Source organism: Apodemus sylvaticus, chromosome 17 (assembly GCF_947179515.1).
Source record: "Apodemus sylvaticus chromosome 17, mApoSyl1.1, whole genome shotgun sequence".
Classification (NCBI taxonomy): Eukaryota; Metazoa; Chordata; class Mammalia; order Rodentia; family Muridae; genus Apodemus; species Apodemus sylvaticus.
Window position 1 is genome coordinate 57,906,738 of NC_067488.1, and position 21,337 is coordinate 57,928,074.

Below are 21,337 nucleotides of genomic sequence, written 5' to 3' on the forward strand. Positions count from 1 at the left end.
TCTTTGTCCCATACCCAACACCACAGTCAAGCTCCTTCTGCCTCTGCTGGCCAGCCCAGCATCAATTCTGCCATAGCCCCACATAGTACTCTTTGCTCTTTGGCCACCATTTACTCAGAAGTACCCTCTCACCGTGACCACCCATGTGGGCTGAGGAGAAGCTACTAAGTGTGTTTCGTCCTGATGAGTCAGCATAACGCGGCATGGAGCTGACCACGGCCTGCAGGTACTTCTCTTGCTCCAGGCTGCTGGAGTCAGCCTGGGCCTGGCCTGAGAAAGGAAAAGCTGGAGCTGAAGAAGGCAGAGACCGGACAGGCAGGGCAGGCAGACTTAGGAAGAACAAAGGAGGAGTACCTGGAGAAGGTGTATTCTGGGCCTTGAAGAGACCCACGACACCTTTGCCATGCAGGCCCCCAGAGCGTAGCAACACGGCCTTGGAGCGCCCACTGCGCCAGCAGACCACAGGGAAGCGGTTCTGTCGGTAGCAGCGGGATACACGCTGCAGGGCGTTGTCCTGGATGCTCTGGGGAACTATCAGCAATCCTGGATAGCTGTAGGAGTTGGAGGTATCATGAGGACAGCCCTAAGGCCTTTCGTGCCTACCCAGAGAGCCTTACGCAGAGGAGGAACAAGAGCTGACAGGGGGAGCGCGATGGAGCAAATCCAAGGCTCCCAGGCTCTAAAGGCCTAAGGCACTTTATGCTCATCTGGGAGCCTCCACCAAACCTGCAGCCTCGCTCTCTATCCACCTCCTGTCCATGCTCCATGGCAAGCAGGGGAAGTGTCCAAGCACTGCCTACCACCCTAGTCAGTCCTGGCAAAGTCTTCCTGGCGTGATCTAGCCAGCCCTCACCTGCGACATATGGCATACATGCGATTAACAGGAGAGATGCGAAAGGGCTCAGACTTGGCCCGGCTCAGGCTGCTGCTCAGGGTACCTAGTCCAAGGCGCTGGTAGTCACGGCAACATGCCCGTTCCACCAGGCTGCTCATGGTCATGCGGTCAGAGGGCTTCAGGGCTGAGGACGGGGTCAGTGTGCTGGGCTCCAGCTCCTCTGACACTGTACAAACGGTACAGTTGGGGGTCATCACCCAAAGACCACCCAGGCCCCAGCCTCCATGGGGTCAGCTCTGACAGAGAGCACAGCAATCTCCCTGACCCTGCTCCCACCTGAGATCTCGTCCTCCTGGTCCTCAGGGGGTGGCTGGCCCCGATGCTCCCAGCCAGGGGGGTTATATTTCTTCCGAGTAACATACTGCCGCCCAATGGTCTTTTTAGCATTCTTCACCAGGTTCCGGGACAGGGTTCTGGGGTGTAAAAGTCCAACAGAGATGAGAAGACAGGAACTCAGGAAGATTGTGCAAGGGGCACAGCAAGCACCTGGCTGCCCTGGCTCTGGGATCCAGTTCCATACCTGAATGAAGGACCCTTGTCCTTGGTAACCCGTGGCGGCCTGCCCGGTGTGTGAGCTGAGCCAAGTGTGAATGCAAAGGTGGCCCTGATGTCTGGTGGGTACCGAAGCTTGTGGAGCTGCTTTCGGAAGAGCTCAGCACTGTCAGAGCCCACCTCCTCATCAAAGGCCATTTTCAGCAGCTGTATCAGAAAAAAAAAAAAACCCTCAGGGCTCTACACAGCCCTCAGGCTCCCCCCCAGTCAGACAGCACTCAGTTCACAGGCTCCTTTTTATTTTTTTAAGATTTTTTATTTGTTTCATGCAAATAAGTACACTATTGCTGTCTTCAGACACACCAGAAGGTGGCATCAGATGTTCGTTATAGATGGTGGTGAGCCACCATGTGGTTGCTGAGAACTGGGACTTCTGGAAGAGCAGTCAGTGCTCGTAACCACTGAGCCATCTCTCCAGCCCTACAGACTCCCTTCTAATGGCCCGCACATCGGGGGCAGGTAAGCTTGGAGGAAAGGCATCACGTCCATGTAACTCAAGGTCCAATGCGGGAATAACTGTGAATTTCAGTGCTAACTGATGAGGTCTCAGCAAAGGTTAATGCCCCAGGGATAATAACAAAGACACAGACCACTATTTCTAAAGGTCAAATGATAGCAAGCTGAGAACTGTTGGGGTAACCTGTTCTTTACATGTGTGAGGAGTGGCCATGTATTTCCAATTATTAATTCTGTTAGCAGAGCTAAATGCTGGAAGGACTCTGGCATCATCATTTCTATGGCCCCTCAATGGCCTTGTAAATACTTGTTCTTCCACACCTGCGCAGATACTTGAAGGTCAGACAGACCTCTAAGCCTAGAGGCAACCTAGAATTGTATCAGAGCTTGTCTTGCTGTTGACTGGTTGTAATAAAGAGCTGACAGCCAATAGCTGGGCAGGAAGTGGAGGGGAATTTCTAGGGAGAGAAAATGAAGCAGAAGAAAGATGTTGGGGGCACGGAAGGAACAGACATGGTCTGTCACAGAGCAGGAAAAGTTTAGAGCTGGCCATGTGGCAGGTGGTAGGCTAGTTAGTTGGGTAAGTTTAAAGTAGCTGGGAGACTGCTCAAACAAAAGAAGGCCTAAGCTTTAAACTATATTAAAAGTATCCACGTCTCATTTATACTGCTTATGGATCCAAGAAAGTCCCATTACAGAGAGCCAATGTGACAGCCCCAAGTCAACAGCTCCTGGCAGGAAACCACTTGGAGGGCTCAACCTTGCTGTAATGAACAAGAGTTTACGTACCTGGAATGTGCAGGAACGAAGCTGCAGCCCATCCTGCAGAAGCTGGTCCACAGGGGTCTGCACACTAATGCGCTTCTCCTTGGTCAATGCAGCCACAGGGAAGGAGCGGACTACCACCTGCTCCCCCACTTCAATAGGCCAAGCAGGTCATGAAGGGAAGAGAGAAGAAGAAAAGGCTACTACACTATCTCAGGGTACTACGCACAGACGGTCTGGGGTGGGTAGAAGAGGCCCATATGAGAGCCTATGCCCCATAAGCTTTGATCCTTTGAGGAAAGGGAAGGGAAAGGGAAGTCTTATTTCCTCCAAAGAGCTGGGAGAGGCACAGAAAGGTCCCAGGGCTTACCCAGGGGGTCAGTAGGCATCCCCGTGAAGATGACGCGGTATGTGGTAAGGAAGACAGCACCCTCAGCTGGAAGTAGAGCAGGGCCCCCTCCACTGCCTCCTACACCCTCCTCACGCCCATCTGGCAGCAGATACACTCGAAGGCCATCAAGGACACACTCCTCACCAGGCAAAAGGCGTGGCCTCAGCAGCTTGGGCTACCCAGGAAACAGAGCAGAAACTTAGAATGCAGCCCAGGCTTTGTATGCACAGCTGGTCAGCCAGTGCTCACCTTCTGTATCGGGGGCAGCCTCTTGCTCTCACGGTGTACGGCCTCCAGCGTCTCGATGTGCATCTGGACAATGTCTAGGGGAGAGCAGGTCTCATACCCTGGGCCCCTATAGCCACTCATCTAAGGAATGCCCCCATACCAGTATCACCATACCTGGTACCATGACATGCAGTCCTTTGAGGTGATCACTGGTGACCCCACTCTCTGTGCAGACCTTGTCCACAAAGCGGTTGATGAAGCGGACCACAGCGCCAGCCACATCACACGTCTCTGCATCTTCAAAGCCACTCTCTGTGTCATAGCTCTCAGCTACACTACCTGCCATGCTGGGCCAAGAGAGGGGTGTGTGGGCACTAGCACTCCCACAACCCCATAGCCTTATCCCTGGACCAGGCCTCACCAGTGGCCCCACCCACCTGTTGGTGACCAGGCTGTTGCTGGCGCTCTCCAGGTCTCCTAAGCCTGCCCGCTCCCGCAACAGCCGGCTCTTGCTGCTGTCCAGAGGCAGCAGCAGGTAGCTCATGCGGTTGGCATAGTGGATGGCCTGGCTGAACACAGTGCTCTCCTCCTTCTGTACCAGCTCCTGCTGCTTCTCACGGCTCAGGGTTGGCCACAGGCGCCTCTGCTCTGAAGCCACATCCAGGGCAGATCGTTCCTCATTCTGAGACTGTGCCTCCCCAGTCTCCTGTCGCGGCACAAAAGTAAGGCAAGGCCAAGGTGCCTACCCCAGACAACCCAGGTTCAAAAAGTCCTGCATACCTGGGTGGGGCTCACAGCATCTGAGGGCTCCAGGTAGAGGGCTCGGATATGGGTCTGCACATCCCCATAGAACATGGCCTCCCAGAACTGTGGTGTGCTCCACACCACATGCTCCTGGACACAGCTGTATGCAAACTGTGTCACCCCTGGGCTCAGCTTCTATAGAAAGAAGGTTGGAAAGGTCCCGAGCTCATGGACAGTAGACTTAGCTAATGAGAGGAAGCCCAGCCCACCTCACTCCCAACACTTACCCTGCAGAAGGCTGTGACCAAAGGCAGCAGTGCAGCTGCAATGCCATGCTCATCCAGGGAAGTGCAATCCTGTGATAGAACCACGTGTGATGGGAGACCCCTGCTAGACAGTATCTATACCCAACCCACCTCTCTGGCCACCAGAGGCCAGCATCTCCCACCATTGCCACCTGGAACTGTTGCCTCAGGTTTCAAAGTCATTTCCAACAAGAACTCTTTTCAGCTGCCCATCCGCCTCAGACTATGGAGCTCCCCTAGCCTATCCCATGGAGAGACTCTGTGCCCCCTCTTCCCTCATGTGGCATCACTGGTAAGATGAGGGCCGCTTCACCTGCAGGCAGCAATTCATCATGCGGACGACGAAGTCAAACTGTTGATGATCCAGAACTGCACGGTTCTGCTGCACGTGCAGGTGGAGTTCGTGGGCAAGGCAGCGGCGGGCAGCTCGCCCCTTCAGGGCCCTGAGGACAGCTGGAAGCAACTGAAAACAGAGACAAGAGGAAATGTAGGCCAGAAGGCAGTACAGGGAGAACCTCACCGAGTCAGTGTGGAAGCAGCCAAGCTCAGCTCTAAGCAGGGAACAAACAAAAGCCAGTGTAACTAAGGTGTGCCCGGGCACTCGGTTCACTGACCAATACAGACTAAATCTTCCAACAGACCCAGCAATTCCACAAATGACAGTTCATGAGGACAGAGACACAAGGTACATGCATGGTGCAGGCTCCCAAGCAAGTGTGGACATGTGTTCTGGATAGAGACACCACAGGAACACCACACAAATGTTACTAAGACCTCAAACGTGTTCATGAACAGAATGAAGGGCAACAGCATATAAGATCATTTTTTTTTCCGGCTTTTTGGTTTTTTCGAGACAGGGTTTCTCTGTGTAGCCCTGGCTGTCCTGGAACTCACTCTGTAGACTAGGCTGGCCTCGAACTCAGAAATCCACCTGCCTCAGCCTCCCAAGTGCTGGGATTAAAGGCCAGCACCACCACTGCCCAGCACAAGATCATTATTAAAGCAACATAAAGTCAGGTATGGTGGCTTATGCCTGTAACACAGCTTCAGAAGGCTGAGGCAGTAAGGGAAAGCCAGCTCTGCTTATAGAGTGAGCTGCAGGCCAGCCTAGGCTATAAAGATCCTGCCTTGGAAACTCTTCCTCCAGAAAAAAACAAAACAAAACAAACAAAAACTCCAAAAAACTCCAAAAACTCCAAAAACTTCTGACATGCACATGTCCACACTGTGTATGGTGCATACACTGTACCACTGTTCTCTCAGAAGAAAGAGCCTCCCCCTACCTAACCAGGCACTGCACTAACTCAGAACCTGCCACATTAGAAGAAAAGAACTGAGTCTCCTGAAACCTGTTGCCCAAAGCCCAGATTAGAAGTTCTACCCGACAGGCCTCACCTTCTTTGCTTCAAGCATTTTCCCTTCAAACACATAGGAGATGCAATTCCGCACTACCTCCAGGCGGCGTGCACTGTTGATATGAGGCCCACTACACCGTTCCAATATGGCCGCTAAAGAGAAAGGATGTGTTCACTTTAACTCCTGGCCCTGTCCCCATCCTAAACCAGCCCGCCTTCCCTAAGTTACATACTCATGGGGGGCCCTGAAGGCACCGTGGTCCTCCGCTCAGCCTTGACAGCTGGAGGTGCACCCTGCATCTTGGCCGCAGCCTGGTCCACAATCCACTGAATTGTGCCCTCATCTAGCCGGGGGAATGGCCGGTGGGTCCGCCGTAGGTGACTGGCCTCTCCTGGCCTCTGCACTTTGTGCATTGCCACAGCTGGGTATGGGTTTTCCTGAGGGAACATGGGCAGACGTTGGCTAGTGGGCCAGGACAAAAGCGGTAGCATGCCCCCTCCCTGTCACCCACCATACATTCTTATAAAGTTGCTCTGCCAGTTCCTGGACATGACGTAGGACACGGTGGGGATGGCTCTCATCTGCTCGCATCCGTGCTACCTCATGAGCCACCAGCTAAGGGGACAAGAGGCAGGGTGATGAGGTCAGTTGCGTGGGTTGGGGAAGGGACAGGTCGACAGACAAAGGCAGGGCTATACCTCATCAAACAGGTCTGTGGGACGGTAGGGGACGCCACGCTCTGATACAAAGCCTGCAAAGGCCATGCCCTCCAACACTTTCATCAGGAAGTCATCCTCCACCAGTCCACGCTGGCCTAAGAATGCTGCCTGGGAGAGCATCAGGAAGTTAGCTCCTCATGGACTCGTGGAGCCAGCTCCAGCCCCAGCCCCAGCCCGGCAGCCTGCCTACCTTATGGAAGCGGATGACGGGTTCTGGGTGGATGCGCACAATGTGCAGGCACCAGCGGTAACCCTGCAGGAGCTGCGCGAAGAGTCGCAAGAAGACAGCACGAAGCTCCTTGTCCTGGGAGAGCAGGTCAAGGCGGGTGAGTATTAGGCCCCAGGAAACATTCTCTCCATCCCCATTCCTAGCCAGACACAGGCTTCCTGAGGACATCTACTACACCCTTTTGCCTCTCCCAACAGGGCTTCTTAGCCAACTGAGTCCTACAAGTGTTGAAAAATGGCTCCTGGTCAGAGTCCCTTGACTGGTTCACTGTACTGACTCAGGCACAATCACCACACCTAACTATTTGTATAACTCCTTTGCTGCCAGGCTTCTTCCTGCCTAGGCTAGAGAAGCCCGAGGTCAGCTGAGTGACACCATCAGCTTAGCCATTAGTGGCAATGCAATCTCTATACCAGAACAGCAGTGACCCGTACCTGCATTTTCAGGGAGGAAGCAGATGTTGTAGCCGGTGGAAAGGCAAGGTCAGCCAACTCCAGCTCTGGATCCAGGACCTGAAGAAGCAGAGGGGAGCAGGGACAACTGCATGGTGACCTTAGGGTTCCCTGGCTGTCAGACGATGGCTCCCACAAGCCCCAGGTTCCAGCTCCACCCTGACCCCAACCCTCACCATGCTCAGAACATTGTGGGTCTGGCTTTGTAGTGGCTCTGGCAGGGGTGGAATGTGCACACACTCAGGGACAGTCACTGTCCCTCCATCAAGATCAGCAACAATCACGTCCAGCTGTGCAGCAAAGGGAACACACGGTGAGAGAGCAGCAGGCTGAGGCAGGGATGCAGACACAAGGCACAGCCCTTACCAGCTCCTGAGTCTCTGCCTGGAAGGCTGCATTGACCCCAATGATGAAAGGTGTAGGTGTGCTAAGGACTTCCAGCAGCTGTGCCGGCAGGATGGGCACATATGTAAAGCTGTAACAGGCCAGAAGACACTGTAAGTCCCAGACATAAGGCATAGGGGTAGGCAGAGGGACCTGGAGGAGACAGGAGGGAGAAGGCAGAAAAGCACCTGTATCTGAGAGGGAACAGCAGTGCCAAGAGGCCCCTGCAAGCATCTGCTAGCCGTTGGTAGCTCCTGGACAAGAAGAGGACTTTGTGCTCAGTAAGGGCAGCAGAGAACAAAGACAGCACATTGGTGATGCCTGGAGAAAGAAGGAGGCCTGGTGAGGGCCCATGCCCCTACTCCAGAACCCAGGGAACACCCACAGCTCTGACCACCAGCCCCACAACAGGAATTTGGGGGCAGGGTATGACAGGCAGTCTCACCCAGCTGGCGGAAGAGCAGGGCTACACTACAGCGGCTGACAGGCAGTGAGTCTACCAGTGGAGTCTGAATGACCTGCCGGTCACCAGCCCCCAAAGAGATGGTTCTCTGTAGAAAGAAAATGACCAGAGTTTAGCAGTATAGTTGGATCAAATCTGAGCACTTGGCCCCAGGTGAGCTGACAAATCTTGAGATGGGACTGGCTTAGATGACTGGAGGGAAAGGTCACACCCCGCCTCTGTTGGCTGCGCAGCGCTGCAGAGAAAACTCAAGGTAAGGGGGTGGATGCCTCTGATCTGGGTAGGGGCAGGGCCTGAGTGGGTAGAAGAAACAAAGAATCCATACCGCTCCTTCCTCAACAGAGTCCAGCTGCACAGGACAGACAGACAGAGAGACACCATTAGACACAGGGCACAGAGTAGGAAGCAGACAGATACATGGACAACAGTATCCAGTGACAGGAACACACCCAATGATCAAGAGGATAGAGACAGAAAATGCAGACCCAAAGGTAGAGAGAGGTATGAAGCCAAGTAAGTAGACAGGGCTAAGAACAGATGGCAGATTAGCACCAAAAGCAGGAGCGTCTAAGGCTTCGGGTTGAGTGTGCTCAGTCAGCCAGACTATCAGGACCCCATGGGTACCCCCGCCCCCGCCTCCTATGCCTGTACCCGGAAGGCCCCTGGCCATCCAGCTGTCTCCAAGACCCACCTGAGACCCGCCAGCCAAAGGGACGGTGCATGTGAGCAGGTTCCCAATCACACTCTCCAGGCTCACATTCAGGCCTTCCACATGGATAGCATAGATGAGACCAAGGCTATTCTGCAACAACCAGATAGGGAACAGTGGTACAGCTGACAGGAGCACCCTGTGCCCTGCCTTGCTGCTATGGTGGCCCTCCTCACCCTAAACACTTCGGCATGGTCCAGTCGAGACACCAGAACCAGAGTCTTTGGAGCAAAAAGCTGGCCAGGCTGGGCTGGGGCTGTGGATGACAGCCGTGCTTGGCCTCCTCCATCTGCCTCTTCCTCCTTCTCTGTGGCATCTTCAGTGCACATCACTTCCTGCGACAGAAACCCATTCTCCTGGCTCTAATCAGAGTCATTCAATGAGACCAAGTGGAAGTCAGAGGTGACTCGGACCAGCCTTCCCCAGCAGGAACATACCCCCAGAGGTAGAGCAAGCTGGCCATGGCCCAAGGCTCAGCTTCACATGTTGCACACCAGAGCTTACGCTGACCTGTGTGGACTCCACTGGCTCCCAGAAGGTCAAGCAGGCGCAGTAGTGCCTCTCAGAGTTGATGTCAGTAAGGACAGCCACAAAGAAAGTTGGTGGATTCCTCTCGGGACATAGCTGCCACCCACTGGGCTGGCAAAACTACAGAGGGATCAGCAGTTAGTGCCTGCACCTACACCTATAACAAAAATTCCCCCTTACCCCTACCACCTATCCTCAAGCATCTGTACTGTCAGGGCCTGGAGTTACAGGGTATATGAAATACCTTTTAGTTACCAAGGGAACACTTTAACCTCCTAGCCCCAGCCCTCTTGGTGAAAGGAGTAACAGCTCTAGCCTCACCATCTAGGGTGAAGGCCATGAGGGGCACATCTAGGGTGAAGCCCATGAGGGACACAGTGACATGAGCAAGACACCCTACCTGTCAGGTCAGCTCCCACCAATGTGGACCTGACTTCCCCTTAAGGCTACACTCCACACTCACCAGCTCAATGCCCTGGGGGAAAGGGTTGTCCTCCCAGTCCTTCTCCGGGAAGCGCTGCAGGATCTGGCCCTGGCCTTCCCCACTCCCTGAGAACAAGAACAGGTGGTCAGAGCACCGTTCCCCACACACCCCAGCGCTCATACTGTCAGGATTGGCCCAGGATGGAAATAGCCCCTTCTCATCTGGCAGCAGACCAACCTAAGCTCCCAGATCTAACATTCTTCTAAACAGACTTCTGCTTAATAAGTCGTTGGATAGGTGCAGACCCCAAGGCTACCATAAGGAAGACAGAGAAGCCCCCAGACCCATCTTCTCACCTACCAGCCTGACCTAACCTTTTCTAGTCCAGGAACCTTTCAGGGAGGAGGAGGAGGAGTTTTAGCTAACTCAACATCTTCCTTGACTGCCAACCTGCAGCTTTAGCCTCAACCCCTGCCAGACAATGAGTGCCAAGGAGATTGGGGGCATGTCTGGATATACAGGACATATTTGGGTATCTTGGTGATTCCCTGTCACCTGTCTGCCCTGGGCCCATGTGAGGGAATCCAAACCTTAGCTCCTCTTATGATGGGGGTAGAAACACCAACCATGGATCCAAATTGCTACCTATCCACAGTACCTCAGAGACAGTTCCTCCCAGAACACAAGTCTCCAAATACAAAAAGTTTAGCAAGTATATGCTGCCCCTCTGAGCTCTGAAGCTCCCAGGCTCCCTCAGTATGTACCAGCAAGGGAAGCACTTCTAAGTCCAGTCTATGTAGGTGGAGTGAAGGTCCTTGCCTGGGGCTCATCATACGCCACCAAATCAGGAGGCACAGCGAGGACAGCAGTGAGAGGAGGGATGGCTTCCTTTGCCTCACATACACACGGAACATAGAGCCTGGTACGGCAGTGCTTCTCAACCTTCCTAATGTTGTGACCTTTTAATATTCTTCATGTTCCTCACGTTGTGGTGACCCCCCAACCATACAATTATTTCATTGCTACTTTATAAGTACTTTTGCTACTGTTATGAGTTGCAATGTGAATATCTACTATGCAGGACATCTGACCCCACAGGGGTCCCAACCCACAGGCTGAGAACCACTGTGGTGTGCAAACAAAGACAGGCCCCCTCACTTCTGCCCCTCACACAGACGGCTTCAGATCCTCAGGGCACAGTGCTCCCCAACCCTTTCCACGGACCAGCCTCAATGCAGATGCTCCCACCAGTGGGAGAAGCAGAAGCAGACAGTGAGGGGAGGGTGATCTACATAAAAAGTCTTCTCAGGGATCCCCCTGCTCAGCCTAAGTTCCAGAAAACTTGTGTGTGCAATGGACCTGCTCGCTGAGCTATGGCTTCATCCACCCAGCCTGGTCCATGTGAACACAATGGTGCTGAACCACTAAGCCCAATGCAACACTCCACCATTCCCAGGTCCCCTGAAAGCAAAGGAACTCAGCTGCACCATGGGAGACCATGCATCCCTCCAGAACCATGGAGAAAGCACCAAGACTGTGAACACTAGGAAGGTTGCTGATAGGCAGGAGGTAGTGGGGTGCAGGGGCCTATTATGACTCACAAAACCTCAGCTTCCTGCTCCCCTCCTCCCACCACCAACACCCTGCAGGCGACAGGCAACAGACAAGGAAGGGACAGGTGTCTGCTGGTGTCATGCCTACCTACACACACCTACACACCTGTCCCACCAAGATAAATCCCCCTGGGGGTTCCTCAGGTCCCACCCTCAACAGCCCTGGGTGGTGCATGTACTGTGAAAACAGACATACACACACACACACACACACACACACACTCCTCCCCCCCAGTCATGGCTCCTCCTCCCACCCACTCGGGCAAGAGCCTCCTTGTGCTCGGCCCTAAACCACCATCTGGGCCCAGCCCTGGCTGGCACCCAGGGCTCACCCAGTTCTTGCCACGAGGCAGCATGCGGAGGAAGAAGGGGGGTACACAGACAGGGACCGCAGCCTCTGCTCTGCAGCCTTCCTACAAGGCAAGGAGAGCTAGTGGCCTTCTGAGGCTTGTTTTCAGGAGCCTATCTACCCAGGGGAGCTGGCACAGAGAGGATGGTTGCCTTCCACTGCCAGTATCCCTCATCCTGTGCAATGTTAATTCCCATTTCCCACTAGCTTGAAAGCCTTCTGAGGATTCTACACTCTGAAGAGCTCCTTTCCCGAGACTCCCAACTGCCTTGTAAGGTAGAGAGCCCAGTGGGCTTTCTGTATCCTGTAGGAGCCCAGGATTTGCCTTTCAGGTTTCAGTCTAGTGCCTCCTCTAGGAAGCTTGCTATCTCCTCTCTATCTAAACCTGGGGCCTGCAGCAGGACCTTGAGGTCCTCCCCACAACACGTAGAAGCCCCTCTCCAGGCAACGGGTGCACTCCTGTAGTAGCCTGAACAGACATAAGTTCCTGTGCATGGCACAGACTACAGCCTAATTAGGGCTTGTTGAATGCATGTAGTCAGCTATATGACCATCTTCCCCACACCCTGCCCAACTCACATCTCACAAACAAACAGGTTCTTCAGTCAGAAGTGCAGAACAACTTCCGGAGCCCTAAGGCACAGTAGGCCTTCCCAGTGAGACCATGAGGAAACCTTGTTAACTCTCTCTGGCTTCTCTGAGACCCCAGACTGCTACCTTGCATTTGTGTGAGGGATTTTGCCATGTTCCTCTGTGTCTGTCACCCACTGAAGACTTTTGGCCTGCAATGACTGTATTTAACCCATCAAAGTACTGTCACTGGGTAGACAGGAGAAGGTACAACCTCCCTCCCTATCCCAACCTGCTAGAAGGAATCCCAATAGCACAGCCAAGCATCACAAGGCAGGGTGTGCTCTCTGGGCAGCTTGAGGAGGATGGACACCAAAGTCACCAGGCAGAGATGGAAGTCCCTGACCCACTCGTGAACCCACAGGCCAGGGAGGCCCACCCCTGGAAGACACACTGGGATCCCTATACTCAAAGCACCTCCTCAGCAAGAGCTTCCTCCAGCAGCCAGGCCCATGCAGACTGGGGGCCTGAATGGCAGACTTGGGCAGCAGAATACAGACCATGTATTCTGTCATCTGCTGGCAGCACCTCATCACTAGTGCCAGGCTCCGATGCCTGGAGGACCAGCCATGGACAGTGTGCACTGTGGGAAGGCCCAGAAAAAACAGCAGTTCCCCTGACTGACCTACCACATACCTCACCATACATGCTGGACAGCACCAGGTAGCTGCTGCCTCTATAGGAAAAGAGAGAGGAAACAAAAGAATATTGCCTTCCTGCTTTTCTACCTATCAGACCTGAACATGAAGACAATGCCCCAGGCAAGCTGCAGCTGACTCGTGTGCACTGGGAGCCTACAGCTCTTTCAGATGTTCTCTTTGACCTACTCCCAATCTATAAAGGGACCACAGAAACTTTAATCCAAGATCTTGGACCCTTAAGCTCTTAGGGTGTGTGTGGGGGGAGCTGGGAGGAAACTATAGTCACCCCAAACAGCCCCAACCTGATCTAGAGGGAGGGCAGGGCCATGGGTGGGGACACTAGATGGGCTCAAGAATGTGGCCACCTCATTACTATCAAGGCTGAAGGAGGTCAGGTCATGGAATACCTGATGGAGTTGTAGCTCTCCCTCCCTAGCAGTAGTAGAAGGGTACCTGTCAGATTTAAGTCAGGTAAAGTGTCTGATAACTGATATTTCCAGATAACTGAGGACTGGCCAAGCCACAAGCAATTAAATGACCACGTCTGGGAACTGGGCAGGGGTCTCAAACTATGCTGTCTGGTCCCTCATGCTAAAAAAGGTGTCCAGTTCCGTGACAGGACAAAGTACACAGTCCTACTCACAAGTGCGGGGCTGATGCTGTACTGTCTAGCACCCTCTAAACTTTAGAGTGTAAAGTGAAAGAAAGGGTTACACACAGCTCAGGCATTTACTGTCTATAGTCTTGCCCACAGGTCACCAACTGTAACCATTAGCAACCAGAATGCTACCTCTGGTAGGACTCTGGGCCCAACTGAGACAGCTTAAAAAGGCATTCGCTACCAAGGCTCTACTCCTAGGAACTTCAGGGAAAAGGTTCTGATTCAGAACAAAGTAAGGTCTTCTCTCATTCGACCCTGCATCCTAGGCAGTCAGCACACAGAGGGCCCCTTCACCTCTTCAGAAACACCTACCTAGCAGCATGCATGCATCAGCTACTCAGACCTTACATGTAAATTACCTCCTTGGGCCTGTCCTGTATCTTTACACACAAGTGTCCTGACAGCCTTGGAGCTGGAATGGCTCCGTGTGACCCATTCCAGACGAAGACGAGGAAACTGAGGCAGAGCTTGCACAGTGACTGGCACAAGCAAAGGGTGAAGAGTCACAAAGGTAGGGCAACTAATCTTCAGTGTGCTCCTCAGTTTGAGGTCTTCTGGCCTTGGTCCTCATATCCCTTGCCTTACAGACCTGCCTTCAGCCCACACCCAGAAACCCAATTCCAAGTTGGCTCCTCAAAGAAATGCTTTGGGGCTGAGTGGCTAACCAGCAACCAGTCAACTCTGACCCTAGAAGGCAATGCTTAGAGAGCTCAATGGCCTTCAGTTTCCACAGTGATGGGTAATTTGAGAATTACTCCATCACACCGTTCAGGAAAAGTAGCCACCTCTGGTCTCAACCTTCTGTCCTGTCCTGTCCAGAGGTCAGAGGTCCATGCCTCTTAATTAGCTCTATCAGTAAGCCCACATGTGTCACAGCAATTTCTCATGGAGCCCACCAATCCAGCACCCTCAATTTTACCCCACCTTCCCGACCTGGCCTCTACCACATTCTGCCTCACAGGACCTTCTTCATACCCCTCCCACCATCATCCAAGTCCATTTTGTTCCTCCAACCCTGGCCCAGCACCCAGCCCCTCGAAGACACGCAAGCCCCCAGCCAGCTTGGCTCCCTCACGCTCCAGTGGTACTCCATTCCAGAGGAGGGGCCTCACTGGCCTTCCCAGAAGCCTTGGAGCACAGGTTCTCCCTCTGTGAGCCAGAACGACACTGGTGCAAGCCTCCTGCTCGAGGAGAACAGCGGGATGAACACAGTGTGGTCTCTGCCTTTGAGAACGCCCTCTCTGGAGGGAAAGACAGATGCTCGGGACTGAGTGCCAAAAGATAGACACTTGAATACATGAGAGCCGAGAGAAGCCAGGGTACTGAACAGGATCTGGAGAAAGAGGTGATGATGGTGATGGTGGTGATGATGATTACGTTTTCCAGTGCATTTAGGGTCCAGCATGTGGACATTAAACAAAGGAACAGTCCTAGTGGAGACTTAGCAAGACGAAAGGCAAAGAAGAAAGTTTGGGTCCTGCACGGTGACAGTGACAGCTGGTCTGAGAAGCAGCAAATAACTGTGTGGAAGAGATGACTGGAATATGGTAGGAGGCCACCTCATCTGGCCACAGTTGTCCCTAAGATATTGCCCCTCTGCAGGTGGTCTCTGACACCCAGAGTACAAGTCCCAGCCTCCATTCCAGACCCACACTCAACTTTTCTGTGCCAGATTCTATGCTGAAGATAGGGCAACAGCAAGGCAATCTCAGTGGGCTATTGGGAGAAATGAGATCATACGCACAAAGGGTTGTGCAGGGCCTGGCACACGAAGGACTCCAGCCAACACCCCAACACTGTTGTCTCCATGGCTGTTGCTGATGTCACTGTCAGGCTCCGTTTTCTCCTACCCCCTGGACTGAAGGGCTCTCAGACACAGGTGCTAACTCCAGATCAGGGCCTCCTAGACACGAGTACCAATCGCCACACTGATCCCCCACTGAGGGCCAGGCTTACAGGCTTGAGCACCAGGAATGCTCTTCTCCAAGTCTAACACTTTCTTCTGAAGTCCGGCTCGATACCCCCTACCGACCCCTCCCCCTCCACTGCACCCCGGGGATCAAGCGCGCTTGAGGCTTCAGACCTATAGCATTGGGTTCAGAGAAGCTGGAAAACGAAACGTTCCGCCCCCCTCTCTGAAATTCCCAGACACAGCCACCGGCAGTCGGCCAAGGCGGGGTGAGCCCATCCCACCCAACTTGGAATCGGGGAAACTGAAGTGCAGCAGGGTCCTCCAGCCTCCCACGCCCGGGCTACACGCCCCTGCCCACCTCAGAACACCGACGCAGGTGCCCAGGTGTAGGAGGACGGTTCTTACACAGGCCAAGTAGTCCGGGGGTCCTCGCGGGTTGCCCTGACGCCACCGTGGCCAATAACTACGGAAGCCTCTTTTCGCAAGCCCCGAGAGCTGGCCCCAAGTCCTGACCCTGCCTCCGGCCGGGTCTTCTTAGCTTCGAGTCCTCAGTCCCAGTCCCTCAGCCCCCAGCTCGTCCCTCGGCGCTGAGACTCGGCACTCACCGCGCGGGTGCGGCCCGAATGCCACCAGCACGAAGTAGTCCGCGAGCCGCGCCATGGCAAGGGGCGCAGGCGGGCTCCACGGCTCGAGGATTCGATGGCGGCGCGCTCATGGCCCGGCGCTGGCCCTAAGCTGCACACTTGGGACACCCCCGGCCCGCTCCTCTGCGGCGCCGCTGACCAGGGCTTCCGCCGCCATCTTCCCAGCCAGCCGGCCCGCCCGGGCGCTTCGGGAGCCTGCGCAGTTCTGCCCCTCCCGTGTAGGCGGGACCTGGCACAGAGCACTTCCATTGGTCCACTCCACGTGGGGCGGGTCCAGACAGCGCTGCCCCGCCTACTACCTCACGCTCAAGGACCAGCTCAACCCTTTGGGCGGGTGAAGCTTACGGCGGCCGGGGCGGGTCAGCTACCCTGGTCCCGCGGCCGACATTTCGACCTGAAGCACCGGTCAGGATTAGGGCATACCTCCCGGTCGGAACTGAAGCCCCAGAATGAAGGGAGACCTGGACCTCACCCTTGGGAGAGCCTAACTCCGAGGGTCAGGGGCGTGGTCCAGCTCAATCTAGCTGAAGCAAGCCAGTGGCGCTCAGGCCTTCTGCATCCAGTCTCCCAAACTAGTCTCCCAAACTCAGGGCTTCGCCACACACCCTGTCGGCCTTATGATGGCCAAGGGAGAGGATTTACAGGCTTTTTTATTTTCTAAGTTTCCGGTGCAAAATAGGGCAGCTAGCTATCCCACCATTTGGATGGGTGGGATGTCCAACACCTGCATTAAAAAAAAAAGAAGTCCCAGCTTGGGTCACCTTCCTGGGAAGTCGGATCACCCTAGAGGTCAGGGGATTGGCCAGGCCTCTTGCAGTGACACAGGAATGGACACTGGAGGAGAGGCAAAGACCTTGATAGGGAGATTAAAGGAGTAGGATTAGACTTGTTTGTTGATGAATTTAGTTTCTGTGAGAACTGAAAAACAAGCTACCTATTGGCATCTTGTTCCCTCCACCTGGTGAGCTCTGGCGAATGAATGAAAGCATCTCAAGAGTGAGAGACAAGCCGGACAGTGGTGGCGCACGCCTTTAATCCCAGAACTTGGGAGGCGAGGCAGGCAGATTTCTGAGTTCGAGGCCAGCCTGGTCTACAGAGTGAGTTCCAGGACAGCCAGGGCTACACAGAGAAACCCTGTCTCTGTAAAGAAAAAAAAAAAAAAAAAAAAAAGGCGAGAGACAAGTCCAGTCTATGTGTATAAGTAATCTCAGCACTTGGGAGGCTGAAGCAGGTGGATCATGAATTCCAGTCCAGGTTCCTAGACTTCATTGATTGGGAAACCGTGTGTCCAAACAACAGGATGCGTGAGGACCTTTCTGGAGCGATAGCTTTAGCGTTTATGGGAACCTGTGTTGGATTTGCAGCACCCTTGTCTGTAATTCTGGTTCCAGAGGATCTGTGGCCCTCTTCTGGCCTCCTGGGGGCACTGCTTGTACGTAGTGCGGGGGGGGGGGGGGGGGGCAATACATGCTGAGAAAATACCCATACATATAAAATGAAAGTTGTCTTTTTTAAAAGAGGAGCAGGATGAGGGGCTGGAGAGATGGCTCAGCGGCTAAGGGCACTTAGGTCCTGAGTTCAATTCCCAGCAACCACATGGTAGCTCACAACCATCTGTAATGGGATATGATGCCCTCTTCTGGTGTGTTTGAAGACAGCGAGAGTATACTCACATACATACATACATACGTACGTACATACATAAATCAAGAGAGATGAGCTTGGTAGTGGTGGTGGCAGGCAGGCAGCGGTGTGGCGGCACATGCCTTAAATTCAAGCACTTGGGAGTCAGAGGCAGATGGAGTTCAAAGCCAGCTCTGGTCTACAGAGCTAGTTCCAGAACAGCCAGGAAGCCCTGTCTTGAAAAAATAGGATAAAATAAATAAAAGAGGGGGAGAAAGGATGGAGACAACCCTAGTTCTCCTTTGCCATTGCCAAGTGGGCTGTGAAATCTTCCTTTCTGCTTAAAACCTGTCTGTGATTGAACTTGATTGAGTTGGCTTCTGTCGATCAACTAAAACTCCTCTCTACACCATTAAGTATGAAATGGTGGCAAGCAAGTTTGACTTGGTGCCTGGGGTTGCCTCTCCTAGGAACTATAAGGATCCTCCTGTATCTCATTCCTCCCTTGACCACTGGGGCCCAGTGTCCTTACCTAAAAGATCCTGGCAGGGGAACCTTTCCAACTTTCCTCAACTGTCTTGCCACTAACTTGAGTACCCTAACCACTGCATTTCTCAGGTACCCTGCTGATGCCCTCTTCTCCTCAAGGACGACTTGTGGTCTCCTCAGATGTTCCTTTCCTCAGTCAGTTTAGGCCCTCCTCCAAGAAGATATTCTCCCATCCCACCTCTACACATATGCGCATCTCCAAATGCCTGTCCCCTTTCAAACTGCTGCCTCAGTTTTTGTTGCACATGTCTCGCCCCGCTATCTTGACCATCTGTATCCTGCAGCCCTAAGAAGCTGGGATGACCCAGGATGACACAACCGCCTCGACTTGAGATGGATGGATACCCCTAACAAGCAGAGTGGCCCACAGTGACACGGTGAGCCTAGCTTGCGATGGATGGATAATCCCAAAACACACTACCTAGCCTGCTAGTTAATAGGCAATTGTCTTTTGGTCTTCACTCTCCAACATCTTCTGATACTGCTTCCTGTGTTTTGGGGATGGCCAGCTAAGGCTTGAGTTGGTTTTTCCTAGGTATTAAAAAAAAAGTATGCCCATCATATGGTAGGCCCCCAACCTGACTCGTCTACACTGTGCTCCTCTCAGAGTCACCTGCCTTTCCCACAGACTTACACACTTCCCACTGCGCTGTATCAGTTCCCCCACCGTACCAAGTCTTTCACTTTCAAAATCCTCACCCTCGGGACCAGACCTCAAATTTCTCTTGGTGAAGTTGCCCCAAGAAACTTAAAGCAGCAGTTCTCAATCTGTGCGTCAAGACCCCTCCGGATGAGTTGACTGGCCCTTTCACAGGGGTCACCTAAGACCATCAGAAAACACAGGTGTTTACATTATGATTCCTAGAAGTAGCAAAATTACAGGTATGAAGTAGCAACAAAAATAATGTTATGGTTGAGGGGGGGGGTCACCACAACATGAGGAACTGTGTTAAAGGGTCACAGCACTGGGAAGGTTGAGAACCACTACTCAAAAGTCTTTCCCAATGTCACCAACACCAAATAACCCTTTGCCCCCCAGGGCAGAATCCCCCAGAAAACTCTTGTCTGCTCCCCACCCCAACCCCATTCAATAGTCAGAGGTGCTGGCCCCACCCCAACTCCCCTTCACACACACACACACCCCTGCGGGCCTGCATGTTACTCCCAAAGGCAGCTTCTGAAACTAAAGGTAAAAGTACTAGAGTTTCCCCTGGGAGGCCACATGGGCAGTTGTATACAACAGTTATCAGATGATGTACCATACAGGTGACTGTGGGACCATGGTGGGAAGAAAAGGAACAGGATAGACAGTCAGGCGGAAACTCAAGAATATCCTCACACTTATCTGCCACGGGCTTGGGACAAGCTTGAACAAGCGCAGGAAGCAGCAATTGTCCTGTCACCCAGAGTTTGGAAGGACAGCATCGGGAACTTCAGTTCTCTCTCTGCCAGCAAGGCTCATCTCCACCTGTCCCAAATTAAAAATCTTATGTAGCAGACTGGAGAGCTGGCTCATTGATTAAGAGTACTGACTGCTCTTCCCTAGTTCAGTTCCCAGCAAACACGTGGTGGCTCACAACCATCTGTAACAGGATCAGATGGCCTCTTCTGGTGTGTCTGAAGACAGCAACAGTATACTCAGAAACACATAAAATAAATATTAAAAAAAAAATCTTATGTAGCCCTATGTATTGGTGCATTCTTGGCATCCCAGCACTTGGGAGACTGAGGCAGAAGGATTTCACATTCAAGCTAGTTTGGATATATAACATACTAAGACCGTGTCTCAAAAGAAAAAGGAAGAAAGAAAGAAAATCTGGGGCAAGTGAGATGGCTCAAAGGACAAAGGTGCTTGCGGCCAAGCGGGATGCCCGCCTTCTCTTAAGTTTGATTTGTGGAGCCGGGGTGGTGGTGGAGCACGCCTTTAATCCCAGCACTTGGGAGGCAGAGGCAGGTGGATTTCTGAGTTCGAGGCCAGCCTGGTCTACAGAGTGAGTTCCAGGACAGCCAGGGCTATACAGAGAAACCCTGTCTTGAAAAAAAAAAAAAAGTTTGATTTGTGGGACCCATGTGTCAAAAGAGATAACTGGTTTCCTACAGGTTATTCTCTGACTTTTGGATGCTCATACCCACATACAAGCAGATAAATGTAAATTAAAAAATAAATAAAAACTGATAGGCATGGAGAGATGATTCAGTGTTGAGGACATTGGCTGTTCTTTCAGAGGACCCAGCTTTGCTTCCTAGTGTCTACCAGAGCGCTTACACCCTTCTGTCCCTCATGCTCTCTTCAGTCCTCAGAGAGCAGCAGGTATACACACACTGCAGAACAGATAGGCAGAACATCTACATACATAAAATAATTTTTAAAAACGGACAAAGGGCTTGTGAGATGGCTCAGCAGGTCCAAGGGCTTGCCACCAAGCCCTGTAACCTGAGTTTGATCCCAGGACCTACGCTGTGGAAGGAGAGCCGTGACTCCTGTCAGCTGTCCTCTGACCTCCACACACACATAAATAAGTGTGAGAAAAATAAACTTAAAAAAACAAAAACAAAAACAAAACAAAAAAAAAACAACAAAAAACCCAAAACAAACCCCTCATAAGACAGGCTGGACATAGCTCTTACTCTCTTACTCTCTCACGCTCTGGTTCTGTCTCTTGTCCCCTGCTCCCCCTCTCTCCCCGTTCCCTTCCCCCTCTCTCCATGTGGTCATGGCCAACCTCTACTTCTCTACTTTTTCCCTCTCTCTACTTCTCTACAATAAACTCTAAAACCAAAAAAAGGGGGGGGGGCTGGACATAATGGGCCATTTTCTTTAATCCCAGCATATGGAAGTCAGAGGCAGGTGGATCTCTATGAGTTTGAAGCCATCTTGATCTACATCATGAGTTCTAGGCCACTCAGGACTACATAGTAACAACAACAACAACAACAACAAAAACAATAACAAAAAATAACAATAACAAAAAAACAAGCAAACAAGCAAAAAGGCCTGCCGGCCTGCATGTTACTCCCAAAGGCAGCTTCTGCAACTAAAGGTAAGAGGTGCTAGGGTTTCCCTGGGAGGTCACATGGGCAGCTGTATCCAACAGGTGTCAGATGATGTACTATA

General features: G+C 52.7%; 1 protein-coding gene across 4 annotated transcripts in view; it reads right to left on the reverse strand.

Annotated features, from left to right (window-relative positions):
- Sbf1 (SET binding factor 1) overlaps nucleotides 1–16,240 on the reverse strand; it is a 28,020-nt gene extending 11,780 nt beyond the window's left edge. For 2 of the 4 annotated variants that reach the window (XM_052161218.1, XM_052161216.1), the window contains exons 1-28: nucleotides 16,012–16,240; nucleotides 9,640–9,725; nucleotides 9,159–9,296; nucleotides 8,825–8,983; nucleotides 8,631–8,741; nucleotides 7,922–8,027; nucleotides 7,665–7,797; nucleotides 7,459–7,567; nucleotides 7,269–7,382; nucleotides 7,075–7,152; nucleotides 6,602–6,715; nucleotides 6,391–6,519; nucleotides 6,209–6,307; nucleotides 5,925–6,129; nucleotides 5,732–5,844; nucleotides 4,650–4,799; nucleotides 4,319–4,387; nucleotides 4,068–4,226; nucleotides 3,725–3,993; nucleotides 3,462–3,634; nucleotides 3,309–3,382; nucleotides 3,039–3,234; nucleotides 2,693–2,820; nucleotides 1,416–1,594; nucleotides 1,172–1,308; nucleotides 854–1,061; nucleotides 355–551; nucleotides 133–270 (exon numbers count right to left, since the gene is read on the reverse strand). In XM_052161218.1, coding sequence (XP_052017178.1) covers nucleotides 133–270; nucleotides 355–551; nucleotides 854–1,061; nucleotides 1,172–1,308; nucleotides 1,416–1,594; nucleotides 2,693–2,820; nucleotides 3,039–3,234; nucleotides 3,309–3,382; nucleotides 3,462–3,634; nucleotides 3,725–3,993; nucleotides 4,068–4,226; nucleotides 4,319–4,387; nucleotides 4,650–4,799; nucleotides 5,732–5,844; nucleotides 5,925–6,129; nucleotides 6,209–6,307; nucleotides 6,391–6,519; nucleotides 6,602–6,715; nucleotides 7,075–7,152; nucleotides 7,269–7,382; nucleotides 7,459–7,567; nucleotides 7,665–7,797; nucleotides 7,922–8,027; nucleotides 8,631–8,741; nucleotides 8,825–8,983; nucleotides 9,159–9,296; nucleotides 9,640–9,725; nucleotides 16,012–16,066 — 3,826 coding nt within the window. In that variant the 5' untranslated portion in view covers nucleotides 16,067–16,240. Of the gene's footprint in view, nucleotides 1–132; nucleotides 271–354; nucleotides 552–853; nucleotides 1,062–1,171; nucleotides 1,309–1,415; nucleotides 1,595–2,692; nucleotides 2,821–3,038; nucleotides 3,235–3,308; nucleotides 3,383–3,461; nucleotides 3,635–3,724; nucleotides 3,994–4,067; nucleotides 4,227–4,318; nucleotides 4,388–4,649; nucleotides 4,800–5,731; nucleotides 5,845–5,924; nucleotides 6,130–6,208; nucleotides 6,308–6,390; nucleotides 6,520–6,601; nucleotides 6,716–7,074; nucleotides 7,153–7,268; nucleotides 7,383–7,458; nucleotides 7,568–7,664; nucleotides 7,798–7,921; nucleotides 8,028–8,630; nucleotides 8,742–8,824; nucleotides 9,011–9,158; nucleotides 9,297–9,639; nucleotides 9,726–16,011 lie in introns of all 4 variants that reach the window. The other 2 variants (XM_052161217.1, XM_052161215.1) reach the window with 1 other exon arrangement.
- Nucleotides 16,241–21,337: the final 5,097 nt, after the last annotated feature.